General features: G+C 55.1%; 1 protein-coding gene across 1 annotated transcript in view; it reads right to left on the reverse strand.

The window, feature by feature from the left end:
* Nucleotides 1–14,077, reverse strand: part of PRKCZ (protein kinase C zeta) — a gene marked incomplete at its 5' end in the record, with an annotated part of 111,037 nt that overhangs the window by 39,874 nt on the left and 57,086 nt on the right. The window contains 3 exon segments of the mRNA NM_001133622.1: nucleotides 126–207; nucleotides 1,895–2,026; nucleotides 10,888–10,973. Of these exon segments, the coding sequence (NP_001127094.1) occupies nucleotides 126–207; nucleotides 1,895–1,897 (85 nt within the window).

Genomic DNA, 14,077 nt, shown 5'->3' on the forward strand with positions numbered 1-14,077 from the left:
AGGCTTGAAGACAATGACCTCTGCAGAGCAGATGGGACTGAGAAAGGACTCGTGGCCAGAAGGCAGAGGTGAGCAGGGTGAGGGGATGCCCAGGCTCCACCCTGCCAGAAGAAAGAAGCGCCTACTTCCATCTGTCTCCTCGGAAGGAAGGTCGGCGTCCTCGTTCTTGTCGTCTACTGGAGGCTCTTGGGAAGGCATGACAGAATCCTGCCGGAGAGACAGAGAGATGGCAGCATGACCAAGTGCTGGAGCAGGTGTTACAATGTAGCTTCTGTAAACACTTTGTGACTTTTTAAAATTAAGAACATTTTTTTTTACAGACAGGGTCACAGTCTGTCATCATCTAGGCTGGAGGGCAGTGGCGCGATCACAGCTCACTGCAGCTTCAACCTCCTGAGCTCGAGCAATCCTCCCGCCTCAGCTTCCAGAGCAGCTGGCACTACAGGTGCGCACCACCATGCCCGGCTAATTTTTGTATTTTTTTTGTAGAGATGGGGTCTCACCATATTGCTCAGGCTGGTCTTGAACTCCTGGCCTCAAGTGATCCTCCCACCTTGGCCTCCCAAAGTGTTGGGATTACAGGTGTGAGCCTCTGCACCTGGCCACTTCAAGACTATTTATGACTTACAGATTTACATATTACAATGGGTATACTGTAATATAGTATATAAAAATCTAATTGTTATGCTATTTTACTGAATTAGATAAAGAACATAAACATTACCTATGATTCTGCAGACGGAGGTGGCTACTCAGTACTGTAGGCCATGACCTTTCCACCAAGTGCTTCATACAATGGGATATTTTGCACAATGCTTGGTCATCTCCCCTGTCCCAAAGCTGCATCCTGTCAGTAACCAAGCATCGGGGGCCATTCTAAGGGCCTCTGGGTTCCGCCTGCAGATGCGTCATAATGGAGCCGCCAGTACTGGCGGTCAGTTGGGTGGCAGGCTCTGGCCTCCCTCCGCCTCTAGCTGACCACATTTCTGGGGCCGGTCTCATTTGCTTACGCTAAAGTGGACCTATGGGGTCAAAGGGCATTACAGGCTTTTTGGCAGATGCAGCTGAAGGACCTCTGGAAGGACTGTGCCAACGCATGCACCAGCCTGCGTGGTCCCCCATCCCTGTGGCTGGTGATCCTGGGGTGACACCCTGATCCAGACTCTGTCTTTATCCCGTAATAGAGGAGAAGGCACGTCACTGCCACAGGTGCCTTTCCTCCCATGCCACAGCAAGATGCAGACAAGCCACCCTCCCCAGACACACCCACTGCACGCTGCAGCAGGGCCCAGGGAGTTGAATGTTCAGTCCAGGCCTCGCCCCCGTGGCTCAGTGAGACGCAGGGGGCCACACAGAAATGCCAGAGGCAGCCTTCAATGAGGAAAAGTCTATAAGGCCCCAAAAGGCCTGGATGCTTCAAGTCCAAGCACTCGGGGATGGCGGAGGGAAGGTGCCGCCCTCATCACAGGCTGGGCATGGCTTCCCAGGGGGGATGCCAGGGACAGGCTCCAGATGTTTGGAGCCTCAGCGTGCCCAATGCTACTAGGTCAGACCTGGCTTTCACCTCCACAGTCCTTAAGAGCTGGTTCAAGACTGGGGTATGAATGAACCTTACCTCCGACCCACTGAGCAGAGCGTGCCACGTCCTACCTGAGCCTGCTGCCTGAGCCTCATGCCCCAATGAGCAGAGCGTGCCGGGGGCTTGTGGGGGCTCAGGAAGACGGGTCCTACCCAAGACTGCCACCTGAGTCTCACGCTGCAGCCCAGAGGTAGGACAGCACCGCAGCCCCTCTTGAAGAACCCAGGGTCACCAAGGTCTGCTTGGACAATGGGCTGGCTGCCACGCCCCGACCCTGCCCATGCCACCCAGGGCCTCCCCAGCCCTGCCACTCACCATATGCTTCCTGCAGGTCAGCGGGACAAGGCCGTGGCAGCGCTTATGGACCAGCAGTTTGCAGTTGATGCACCTGTAGCCTTGCCTCGCGAGGCCCCATATCCTCTCGCTGCACTGACCGCAGTACGCTCTCTGCAGGCGGGAACAGAGCATCAGGCCCAGGCCACGCTGAGGGGCCAGCGGAGAGGACAGGCAGGGCCTTCCACACCTGTACCTTCTCAAAAGAGGACACTCAGCTGGGCAACAGGCGGCCCCGGCACCTTGTCCCTTCCGGGCGCCAGGCTTGCCCAAGCTCGATAGCCTCCTCTTGGGTCTATCCCAAGGTTGGGGGAACCAACGGCTCCAAGGAGAGGCCTGGAACCCTGGTCTGCATGAGGGGACACAGGGGAGGTGCCATCGGGCAGGGGTGATGAGGTGCTGCTTCACGCAAGGCCCCCTGGCTTGCAGGGGCTGGGGGGCTGCAGCTCCTGCTGGGCTCTGCATAGAGCAGCCTGGGGTCCCGTCTAGGGCTAAGCAGAGTGTGTGGGGGCACCCCCTGCCTGACCTTCATTCAAACAGAACCTCCTCCCGACAGCCTCAGGGAAGGGGAACTCGGACCCATGAACACTGAACTGCTACACGGCAGCCTGCAATTATCTTGGTATTCTTTGTTCAGTATTTTTCAAGATTTTAAAGGATCCTTCTTTATTCTTCATGGTACTGAACAATTCGGAAATGATGGTAATTATCAGCTTGTTTGGCGATGTTTTCATCAACATTTAAATGTTATGAAAGGCACGAGAATGAATGTTGTCGGGACCTGCTTGGACATTTTCTGCCTTGCCTAAGTGCCCGAAGTGTTCCTGGGAGTAAAGGGGCGCATCTGCACTGTCACCGCATGCCCAGAGCCTCCAATTCAGATTCTTTCCAGACATGACCCTTTCATATGCTTTTCCCTCTTTTACCATTTTTCACAAATTTCCTTCCTATTACAGAGCTCACCTCACACCTGAGTTAAGAAGAGGAAATATAGGCTGGGTGCGGTGGCTCATGCCTGTAATCCCAGCACTTTGGGAGGCCGAGGTGGGCGGATCACGCGGTCAGGAGATCGAGACCATCCTGGCTAACACGGTGAAACCCCGTCTCTACTAAAAATACAAAAAAATTAGCCAGGCGTGGTGGCGGGCACCTGTAGTCCCAGCTACTCGGGAGGCTGAGGCAGGAGAATGGCGTGAATCCAGGAGGCGGATCTTGCAGTGAGCCGAGATTGCGTCACTGCACTCCAGCCTGGGCGACAGTGAGACTCCGTCTCAAAAAAAAAAAAAAAAAAAAAAAAAAAAAAAAGAAGAGGAAATACAGTGTACTGTGAACAGCCTGCACTGAATTCACATGAGGAAACAGGACTGAAGAGAAAATACAGCAGAGTTCACGTGAGGAAACAGGGGACCCTCAGCACGTGTGAGCATCAGGTGCGGCTGAGCAAAGGGGGTCCACACCCCCTACGGGACTCTCCCGCTCATCAGAAGAGCCTGCTTGCGACGCCAGGGCCTGGGGACCCTCCCCCCACCCACACAGCCTGCTTGTTTGGGTAGGGCTGGATGACCAGCACCTAGGACAGTGCCCAGCACACAGTGGGCATCGGGTAAGAAAACACACATGCATCATTGCTTTTAACTTCATAACAGGAAAAAGGAGCAGACTCCACATCCTCCTACATCAGCTGATGCTACCTACATCAGCCTGGCCATGACAGAGCCACACCAGGACCGTAGGCTCTATTTGAAGGAGGGATGGGTGAGAGGGGGCATCCCACCCAAGACCTCTGACTCGGGCCAATCTAGTTTAACGCCGGCATTAGGAGTTTTGCCCCAGTTGGCACCTGCTGGATGTGTGGACCCTGGAGTGAAAGGAGGTGCTTCAGCTGCTGAATGCCTGGACCCTGGAGTGAAAGAAGGCGCTTCGGCTGCTGGATGTGTGGACCCTGGAGTGAAAGGAGGCGCTTCGGCTGCTGGATGTGTGGACCCTGGAGTGAAAGGAGGCGCTTCAGCCGCTGAATGCCTGGACCTTGGAGTGAAAGGAGGCGCTTCGGCTGCTGGATGTGTGGACCCTGGAGTTAAAGGAGGTGCTTCAGCTGCTGAATGCCTGGACCCTGGAGTGAAAGGAGGCGTTTTGGCTGCTGGATGTGTGGACCCTGGAGTGAAAGGAGGCGCTTTGGCTGTGCAGACCTGCTCCATTCTCCTCTGCGTCCACAGCGCAGAAGAACACCAGCTTCCATTTCTAAAACCATTATTTAAAAGTCAAGTTTTTTTGGTATAATGTGCCTAATGTGTTTGGCTTTCTCTAGGTCACCATTTAACATCTTACTCTGCAACGCTAGGGTCCTATTTAAGACCAAATTCACAGCCACCAGGTATCTTTACAAATTAACCAAGGTTGGCCAGGCACAGTGGCTCATGCCTGTAATCCCAGCACTTTGGGAGGCCAAGGTGGGTGGATCACTTGAGGTCAGGAGTTCGAGACCAGCCTGACCAACATGGAGAAACCCCATCTCTACTAAAAGTACAAAAATTAGCTGGGTGTGGTGGCGCACATCTGTAATCCCAGCTACTCGGGAGGCTGAAGCAGGAGAATCGCTTGAACCCAGGAGGCAGAGGTTGCAGTGAGCCGAGATCACGCCACTGCCCTCCAGCCTGGGCAACAGAGTGAGACTGTGTCTCAAAAAACAAAAAACAAATGGATCCAAGGTTCCTTTCCGTGGGGAGCCACCCTTACCTGGGGTCAGGCCAGGACATCTGCTGACAAGGGCAGTGTGAATCTGCGAAGGGCTGGCACCCACCACAGAGACCTCACGTGTGCTTTGTAGGTGAGGCTGCCCAAGCTCTGTCAAAAGCTCTTGTTTCAAATCTGTATTTGAATTAGTAACATTTCAGGAAATGTGACATTAAAAAAATAAACCTAAACCCCAAGTTTCCATTCTCAGAAACTCACAGGAATTCATAGATTAATGGGTAAAAACGTTTTAAGTACGTCTTACATGCTGCCAACTTGTTCCTTGCTCATATTTCCTCCCTCCCTCCCTCCTTTCGACAGCCTCACGCCTCGCTCTGTTCCCCAGGCTGGAATGCAGTGGTACGATCTTGGCTCACTGCAGCCTCCGCCTCCTGGGTTCAAGCGATTCTCCTGTCTCAGCCTCCTGAGTAGCTGGGATTATAGGCACCTGCCACCACGTCCGGCTGATTTTTTATTTATTTATTTATTTATTTTATTTTTATTTTTATTTTTTTTTTTTGAGACGGAGTCTCGCTCTGTCGCCCAGGCTGGAGTGCAGTGGCACAATCTCGGCTCACTGCAAGCCCTGCCTCCTGGGTTCAGGCCATTCTCCTGCCTCAGCCTCCCGAGTAGCTGGGACTACAGGCGCCCGCCACCACGCCCGGCTAATTTTTTGTATTTTTAGTAGAGACAGGGTTTCACTGTGTTAGCCAGGATGGTCTCGATCTCCTGACCTCGTGATCCACCCGCCTCTGCCTCCCAAAGTGCTGGGATTACAGGCGTAAGCCACTGCGCCCGGCCTGATTTTTTATTTTTAGTAGAGACAAAGTTTCGCCATGTTGGCCAGGACCGTCTCGAACCCCTGACCTCAGGTGATCTGCCTGCTCCGGCCTCCCAAAGTGCTGGGATTACAGGTGTGAGCTACTGCATTTGGCCTCCCTGCTCACATTTTCTTTCTTTTTTTGAGACGGAGTCTCACTCTGTCACCCAAGCTGGAGTACAGTGGCATGATCTCAGCTCACTGAAACCTCTAGCTCCCCGGTTCAAGCCATTCCCCTGCCTCAGCCTACCGAGTAGCTGAGATTACAGGCACCCACCACCACGCCCGACTAAATTTTGTTGCATTTTTAGTAGAGACAGGGTTTCACTATGTTGACCAGGCTGGTCTCGAACTCCTGACCTCAGGCAATCCGCCTGCCTCGGCCTCCCAAAGTGCTGGGATTACATGTGTGAGCCACTGCGCCCGGCCTCCTGCTCGTATTTTCAATCGCCCATTTTCATGTTTTAGACCTGTCACATCCCTTACCTATTCTGATGGTTGGAGCCCCTGTCTGGGCTTTTACCAGCTTGGACTCAGGATATCCTGCTTCCCACTGTGTTTTGTGGTTTTCGATTGCGAGCTCAGATGCCTGATTTATTTATCAGCAGGAATTCTTTGAGGCTGGCTTGAAGAGGAATTGCATTGGCCTCTGCTAGCCACCTGAGAGCACTGCTTGGACCAAACCTGACAGGCACTGCTGCTCATGGGTGGCATCTTCTGATCTCCCTTCTCCACCCTCACTCTCTATAGAGTGACCACAGGGACCCAAGTGGTCACTCCTCTGTCCGCTCATGATAAAGGCCAAAGTCTTGGGCCATCCACCCAGCTGTCCCTGTGGCACTTGTGCCCTATGTGCCACCAGCAGAGGGCTCTCCAGCAGTCACAGCTCAGAGACGTGGCCCTACCATGGTTTATACCCCACATGGTGGAGTGGGTTGTTCACAGCAAAGGGAGTAGCTAACTCCAGACACGATTCCCACTCTTGCTTGTAAAAATAATGCTGAGCTGATCTTCCCCATACACAAACCTCCGAATGACGGGTGATTTCTTTTGAAGAGAGGCAGGATGGGAACATCGCTGCACATTTCCTGAGTGATTTCCAGAGAGTAGGGTCCATGCCTGTCCCACATCCCCAGGGTTGGCAGACCCCATGACAGCAACCCTGGGCTTTAATTACTTTTTTGTTGTTTTGAGAGAGTCCTGCTCTGTCGCCCAGGCTGGAGTGCAGTGGTGCCATCTCGGCTCACTACAACCTCTGCCTCCCGGGTTCAAGCAATTCTCTGCCTCAGCCTCCCGAGTAGCTGAGATTAGAGGAACCCACCACCACGCCTGGCTACTTTTTTTGTATTTTTAGTAGACACGGGGTTTCACCAACTTGGCCAGGCTGGTCTTGAACTGCTGACCTCGTGATCCACCCACCTCGGCCTCCCAAAGTGCTGGAATTACAGGCGTGAGCCACCGCGCCCGGCCGGCTTTACTTTTAACATCTTTGATGTTGACAGAGAAAATGTCTTGTGTTTCCCTGATCACCTCTGGAGGTCATGCTGTCCTCATCTCTAAACAATTACAGTCTTACTTCATTAACCATTCACACCGGTTCTCAGCTTCTCGGTCCCAGCATTTACCAAAAGCCTTTGTGTAGGAGCTGTTTAATTCTAAGTGTGAAATGTCTGGATCTCTTCTGGGTTTTATGTGCTACAAACCCCTTTCCTGTACGTTTTTTGCATTTAATTTGGAAACTGAAAAAATCTGAAAAGTCTGTGTGGCTGAGTCCAAAGACCCTCTGGTCCTCACTGCCCGGTTTTTCTCCAGAGATCTGCACAGCTTCTAGGTTTCTTCTTTTTATTTATTTGAGATGGAGTCTCACTCTGTTGCCCAGTGGCACAATCTCGGCTCACCGCAACCCCTGCCTCCTGGGTTCAAGTGATTCTCCTGCCTCAGACTCCTGAGTAGCTGGGATTACAGGCATGTGCCACCGTGCCTGGCTAATTTTTGCATTTTTAGTACAGATGGGGTTTCACCATGTTGGCCAGATGGATCTCGAACTCCTGGCCTCAAGTGATCCACCCATCTCGGCCTCCCAAAGTGCTGGGATTACAGGCGTGAGCCACTGCGCTGGGCCCTGTGATTTTTTTTTAACCTCAATCCACCTGCAGTTTACTGTGATGGGAGCCAGTAGCCTGGATTCCTACCCACCTCACCCCTCCTTCCTGGGCTGATAATTAACCAATCACCTCCTCAGGATTTACTGAAGCATCCCTTTCCTCCTCTACACGAAGTGCTCAGCCCTGGGCCACCTCTGACCCAGCAGTTCTGTTCCACTGAGTGGGCTTCCCTGCCGCCCCCAGCACCATCCTTCACGGAGGAGGCAGCCCCTCCTCACCTCCTTCTTCAGAACCTCGCTGGCTCTCTTCCTTTGGCTCCCCCACTGAACGCTTCCTTCTCAAAGTCCAAGGGCAGTGCTTTCAAGGGCACACAAAGACCTGGGTGGGGAGCCCAGTCCCCAGCGACGGATGCCCACTCTTTCATCCTCGGTTCACCAACAAAGAGGACGGAAAAGTCTCTCTTCTCCTGGGTGCTTGTTCCCATTTAAGTCTTACTGATTCACACAAAACCAAGTGCTCTCCTCCTGAAATGCCCATTTTAAGTGACAGCAGAGGTGATCTGAGTGATCCTGCAATAAACATGAAGTGAGCACTACATGGAGCGGCTCTGAGGTCTGGGCAGAGAACGTTACGAGCAGGTGGCGAGATCAGAGCCCGGGCACAGCTAGGCGGGAATCGGACAGGGTGAACTGCAGGGCAGCCGCCCTCCCTGAGCAATCAGGTTGCAGGCTTTTGGGTCACTCTCGCCTTGGCCTCTGTGTTTGTGAAACCGGCTCGTTCACGTGCCCAGGAGGGCTGCACCTCCAAAGCAGAGCAGGGCTGTGCTGGGTCCACCTGCCACCCGTTCCTCCAGTGTCTGCAGGAAGGAAAGGAAAAGCTTTTGCTCACTGGTGGTGGTGGGGAGGGGGAGGGCCACTTATGGTCTGCACCTGCCATTGGCAGAATGGACTCTTCTCCTAAAAGCTGCACAGTGAGAGGCCACACTCTGTGCTGCCTGGAGCCCTGGCCCATGTCACTGGGTGGGTGGGGTTCACTCTGGGCTAATCCGTCATGCAGAATGACAGAAGAGACAGATATAGAGGAGGCCATGTGGAGACGGAAGCAGAGGTGACTGGTTCCTCTGCGAGCCCAGGAACAAGGCTGCCCGCGGCTACCAGTGGCTGCGGGGGAAGGAGGGCGCAGCCCTGCGGCACTGTAATGGGTAATACTAGGCGCCAACTTGACTGGATTGAAGGATGCTTAGAGAACTGGTGAAGTATTGCTTCTGGGTGTGTCTATGAGTGTGCTGCCCAGAGACTGGCATTTAAGTCAGTGGACTGGGAGGGCAAGACCCACCCTCAATGTGGGTGGGCGGCATCCAATCGGCTGCCAGTGCGGCTGGGGCGAAGCAGGCGGAAGCAGGTGGGAGAAGCAGTTTTCCTGGGTCTTCTGGCTTTCATCTTTCTCCCATGCTGGATGCTTCCTGCCATTCGTCCTACCTGGGACATCAGATTCCAGGTTCTTCGGCCTTTAGACTCTGGGACTTATCAGTGGTTTGCCAGGGGCTCTGGAGTCTCTGGCCACAGGCTGAAGGCTGCACTGTCAGCTTCCCTGCTTTTGAGGCTTTTGGACTCCGACTGAGCCACTACTGGCTTCTTTCTTCCCCAGCCTGCAGCCGGCCTATTGTAAGACTTTGCCTTGTGAGCCCGAGGGCCAATTCTCCCTAATCAACTCCCTTTCACGTGCATGCATCCTATTGGTACCATCCCTCTGGAGAACCCTGACTCATAAAGACACCTTCGTTTTGGACTTCCAGCCCCAGATTGCGGGAGAGCAAGTTTCTATTGTTTAAGCTGCCAGTTAGTGGTGCTGTGTTCTGCAGCCCCAGAAGACTCACACCGTGTGTCCTCAGAGAAGGCAGCCAGGGTGGGCTGGGGTGCGGATGGGGTCTCTGTGCTGCAACGCTCCCTGGCACCATACTCCACAGATACCCCCAATGTGGCCACCTCCAGCCACACTCTCCTGAGTCCCAGCCTGGGCCAAACTGCCTGTTTACCCACACCTACCTGCCCTAAGCACACAGCCGCCTAGGTTCCCCATGTCCTGGTGTCCCCAACCTCGTCCTCAGGGCCTCCCAGACACTGGCTGGACTCTCCCGTGCCTGCCACATCCTCAGTGCTCCTGGCATCTCCTCTGCACTGACCTCCCAGGCAGTATGATCAGATGCCTCCTCCTCCAGGAAGTCCTCTGGGCTCTCCAGGCAATGTCCAGGTCTTCTTAGTGCTGACCTGCTCATCTCCTGGAGCCTAGTTCCCTCTATACCCCTCTTCAGTCACTCAGGAGCTTGTCCTGCATCCCCACCTGTGTTAGCTCCAAGAGGAATGGGAGTCCAGACTCACTCTGGCCACATGACAGGGACCAAGCACACGCAGGGGCGGGAGGAGTGGCTCACATGAACAGAACTTCCTGCTGGTCTAGAGGGCAGACCATGGGAGCAGAAGGAGAGGCAGGTGACTTGAGGCCGCTCCAGGAGACAGAGGGGCCGTACACCCAGCGGAGGTTGACACGTGAGGCCACGTGGCAGGTGAGTGTGGAACGCAAAGGTAGCCCCAGGGCCACCGCTCCTGTGAGGGGCTGTCAGGGGCTCTGTGTGGAGTCCTGCAGTAGGGACAGGCCCTGTATGCTTCCACGCACCCCCAAGACACTCCCTGTGTGGGACCAACTCCAGGGCCACCAAGGCACCCCCAGACACTTCCCCTTCCACTGTGAAACAGAACAATTACAAAAGCATCTGAATCACCCATTTCATAGGAACTAGAAAAGCATCATAAAGAGAAACAAGGGAAATAAGCTAAGTGTCCTCTGGAAAGGGCCCCCGTGGGTGGCCGCTGGAAAGACAGAGGCCCAAGCAGGGATGGGGCTAAAGGAGCTTCCAGGGTTCACGGAGACTCTTAGCTACTAGGAAACACTGTGTGCAGCTAAAAACACACACCCTGGTGCTACATGTGGATGGAATGCGGCCGCCCCACTCTGGATGCAGGCAGGCTGGGGCCTGAGGCCAGCGAGCCCTGAGCCCTGATAAGAGTCACACAGCCAGGCAGACACAGACAGCATTCACTGGGCAGCCACCACGCACGGAAAGGCCCGGAGGGCACTTCCCGCCTCAGACAGCCCTAGTCAAAGCCTCATCCTGCACCAGAGAAAGCATTTCTGTAACCTTGCCCTCGGGCGCCAAAAAGAGCCCAGCCTGGGCTCAGCAGGACGTGCCTCCCCTCTTCTCTCTTTGCTTTTAAAAGTAACAAAAGGCCCCTTGAGGGACTAGTCCCGAGGGGGCCACTCACCCTGTTAAAGCGCTTGGCTTGGAAGAGGTGGCCGTTGGCACGGTACAGCTTCCTCCATCTTCTGGCTCCCCGGCGGTAGATAGATTCTGGAAAGGATATGAGAAAGGCGTAAAGAAACAGCGTGGTGGCCATGAGCCCACGCAGGGTGCAGCTGCGACAGGCCACTCCCGTCCAGGTGGTGTCGGCCGCAGCATCTTCCCAGGCAGGGAAGGCAGGGCTGGAATGACGGCCTCCCAGCCGCCTCTCTCTGCCCCTCTCCTCACATGATCCTCATGGTGTCACGGCCTCGGCGGCTGGAGACAGAGGCCCAGGTGAGGATGGAGCCAGGTGTCCTCGCAGGGCAGACAGGATCCACCACGGGATGGCCGCTTGCTGACAGTGGACCCGTGAAGTCACCCCAGGCCAACGCAGGCCGGGTCTGTTTGCCCCCTGCCTGTTTTCCTTTCCACCCCGCTCCTCCCCAGGCAGCCCTGTGAAAAACAGGCCTTTTTTTCCACACAGGGATAGTTCAAATGGGCCTCGATATTTACACATGACTGTCAGAGGAGGAAGAGTGGACGCCACACTGGAGCCGGGGCCAGGCTAAGATGCAGAGCGTCACTGACTTCACTTCAACAACTCGCCAGACGCAAGCGGCGCGAGGCCCCGGGCTCTCCAGTCGAGTTTCCTTTAACCTAATAAATCTCAGGGCAGGAGAGCCAAACCGACCGTGCACCCGTTTCCATTCGCAAGTTACCAAAAACATCATCTTTATAACATGCATTTGACAGTCCGGCCCATGCGGATTGTGCCTCTTATGAAAAATGCCGGCACCAAGCCTGTAACCAGACGGCTGGTCTTGTCCTTCCTCAACACCGTGTCTCACTTTGCTCCTCCAAAACTCTTTGAAACGGATGTGTGTGTAAACAGAATCTTCAGAAACGTAACATACAATGGGAAGCTTTGTGCTTTTATAAAATTCCATCATAAAAGCGACTTTCATGAACCAAATGAAAGTGCCACAAATATATTGAAGTGGAAATTGTAACGGAATGTTTTTAAAACAAGCAAATGACTAGCTCTGGCTGGAAACTGCTGAAATCAGGCCACACGGATGGTAAAACCTGCTCCTCTTCCTTTAAATGGAAGATTCAGTGTGAAACCAAGAAGTCAGGGGTCCTCCAGGAGTGCAGGTCAAACAGGCCTCACGGCAGCGGGCGGCTCAGCCCACCCAGCCCTCCCAGGATGCGGCTTGGGGTTTGACAGAGGCCTGGTGACACCAAAGGCCCCTCCGGCCACAGACGCGACTCCCAGCAAGCCCGAGGCCAGGCTGGGGTCGTGCAGCCTGTGCCCTCTCCGCACTCCACCCACCTGGGCGCCAGGCCTGGGCTCCACAAGAGGCGCAGACCCCCAGGGGCGGCCACACTTTCGGCCCCTGTGCCCCTCAGCCCTGAGGAGGTCGGGTGAGTCCCCATGTGGCTCTGTCCACGACGACAGGGTGCATCCTGCCCTAACCAGCCTACGGCAGGTCCTGGCTCCAGGAGTCCGCAGGCCTGACTTGTCCCCTCGGGGGATGCTCTGCCTGCCCAACAACCCTCTCTGAAGAGAGAGAGAAAGAGAAAGGTGTGAAGCGGCGGAGACGGAGGCACGGTGGCCCACAGAGGCAGTGGCGCACAGCTGAGGAGCCGAGTCGAGGGACAGACGCACAGCCGGGGGCGGAGCCGAGGGACGGACGCACAGCCGGGGGCGGAGCCGAGGCATGAGCGCATAGCCGGGGGCGGAGTCAAAAAAAATGGAGGCAAAGTGAGGGGCGGAGCCAAGGGATGGATGCATAGCTGGGGGGGCGGAACCAAGGGGTGGGCGCACAGCTGGAAGGCGGGGTTGAAGGACGGACGCACAGCTCGGGGTAGAGCTGAGGGAAGCACGCACAGCTGAGGGGGCGGAGCCGAGGGACGGACGTGCAGCTGCGGGCGGAGCCGAAGGGCGGTCGCACAGCTGGGGGGCGGAGCCGAGGGACGGCCGCGCAGCTGGGGGGCGGAGCCGAGGGACTGACGCACAGCTGGGGGTCGAAGCTGGCTGGAGAGCGGACACACAGGACCCACCCCCAGTGCGCCTGGGAAACCCTGAAAATGCGCCAACTGGACACCCTTCGAGTTCAATCAGTAAAGAGAATGACGTCCTAGCAGACTCCAGGGCTCATCAGGGAGCCTCCAGCAGGGTGAACAAACTCTCCCACAGGACACAGCACACAGCCCGGCGTCCCCACTCCCCGCCGGGACGAACTGAAGTGTCCCCTAAATTCACGTGGGGAGCCCTAACCCCCAATGTGGCTGTATTTGGAGATGGGGCCCCCACGCCTCCAGAACTTGAGAAAGTAAGTTTCTGTCGTGTATAAGTCACCCTGTCTGTGGGGTTATGTCACAGCGGTCCAGGCGGGGACTGACCCCGCTTCCCACCACACACACACTAGGTCCCTCGGAGACTAAGGATGGAAACGTGGGCAGCAAAGCGGCAAAACATTTTAGAAGGAATTACAGAAGATCTTAATCACCCTGAGTCACCTGCACACATGAGAGACAAAGGGCCCGTGGCTAGGGATGCTGGACTGAAAAATCCATGAGGAAAAAGCAGTCAAAATAGGAACAGAAGCCCAGAGCAGGCGTCTCGCCCGAGAGAGACACAAGCATCTCAGCCCCGAGAACCATCGAAGCAACCCGCAAGGCCACCCAGGCGTCTCCTACACTGTGGAGTCGGTACAAATCAATCCCCCGCAGCCCCAAACACCTTCGAGGCCCAGGAGTGCCCCGGGGAAATGGCTTATTCTCTGGGAGAGCCTCGCAGCTCAGAAACGAGGACCATTTGCTCCCCCTAGGGCCCAGCAGCCCCACTGCTGCTCCGTCAAAGCTCAGAAACGCTCGCTCCCGGGTTCGGGAGCATTCAAGAATGTCTGATGACCTCAAGGTCTGTGGACACAAGAATGCATAAATAAACCGATGTGTGGGTGTCCAACGGAAGACAGAGCCAGTGCGAAGCCCACCTCAGCCATGTGCAGTGGCCCAGAGGTGTCTTAGAAACACCAAAAAATCAAACCCTAGGGTGACAGAAACATGGTGCCATTGCTATAGAACCAAACAAGTAAGTCAAAAAACAAAACAAAACAAAAAACCCAATACTGGGCATGGTGGCTCACACCTGTAATCCCAGCACTTTG

This window comes from Pongo abelii, chromosome 1 (genome assembly GCF_028885655.2).
Source record: "Pongo abelii isolate AG06213 chromosome 1, NHGRI_mPonAbe1-v2.0_pri, whole genome shotgun sequence".
NCBI classification, from domain to species: domain Eukaryota; kingdom Metazoa; phylum Chordata; class Mammalia; order Primates; family Hominidae; genus Pongo; species Pongo abelii.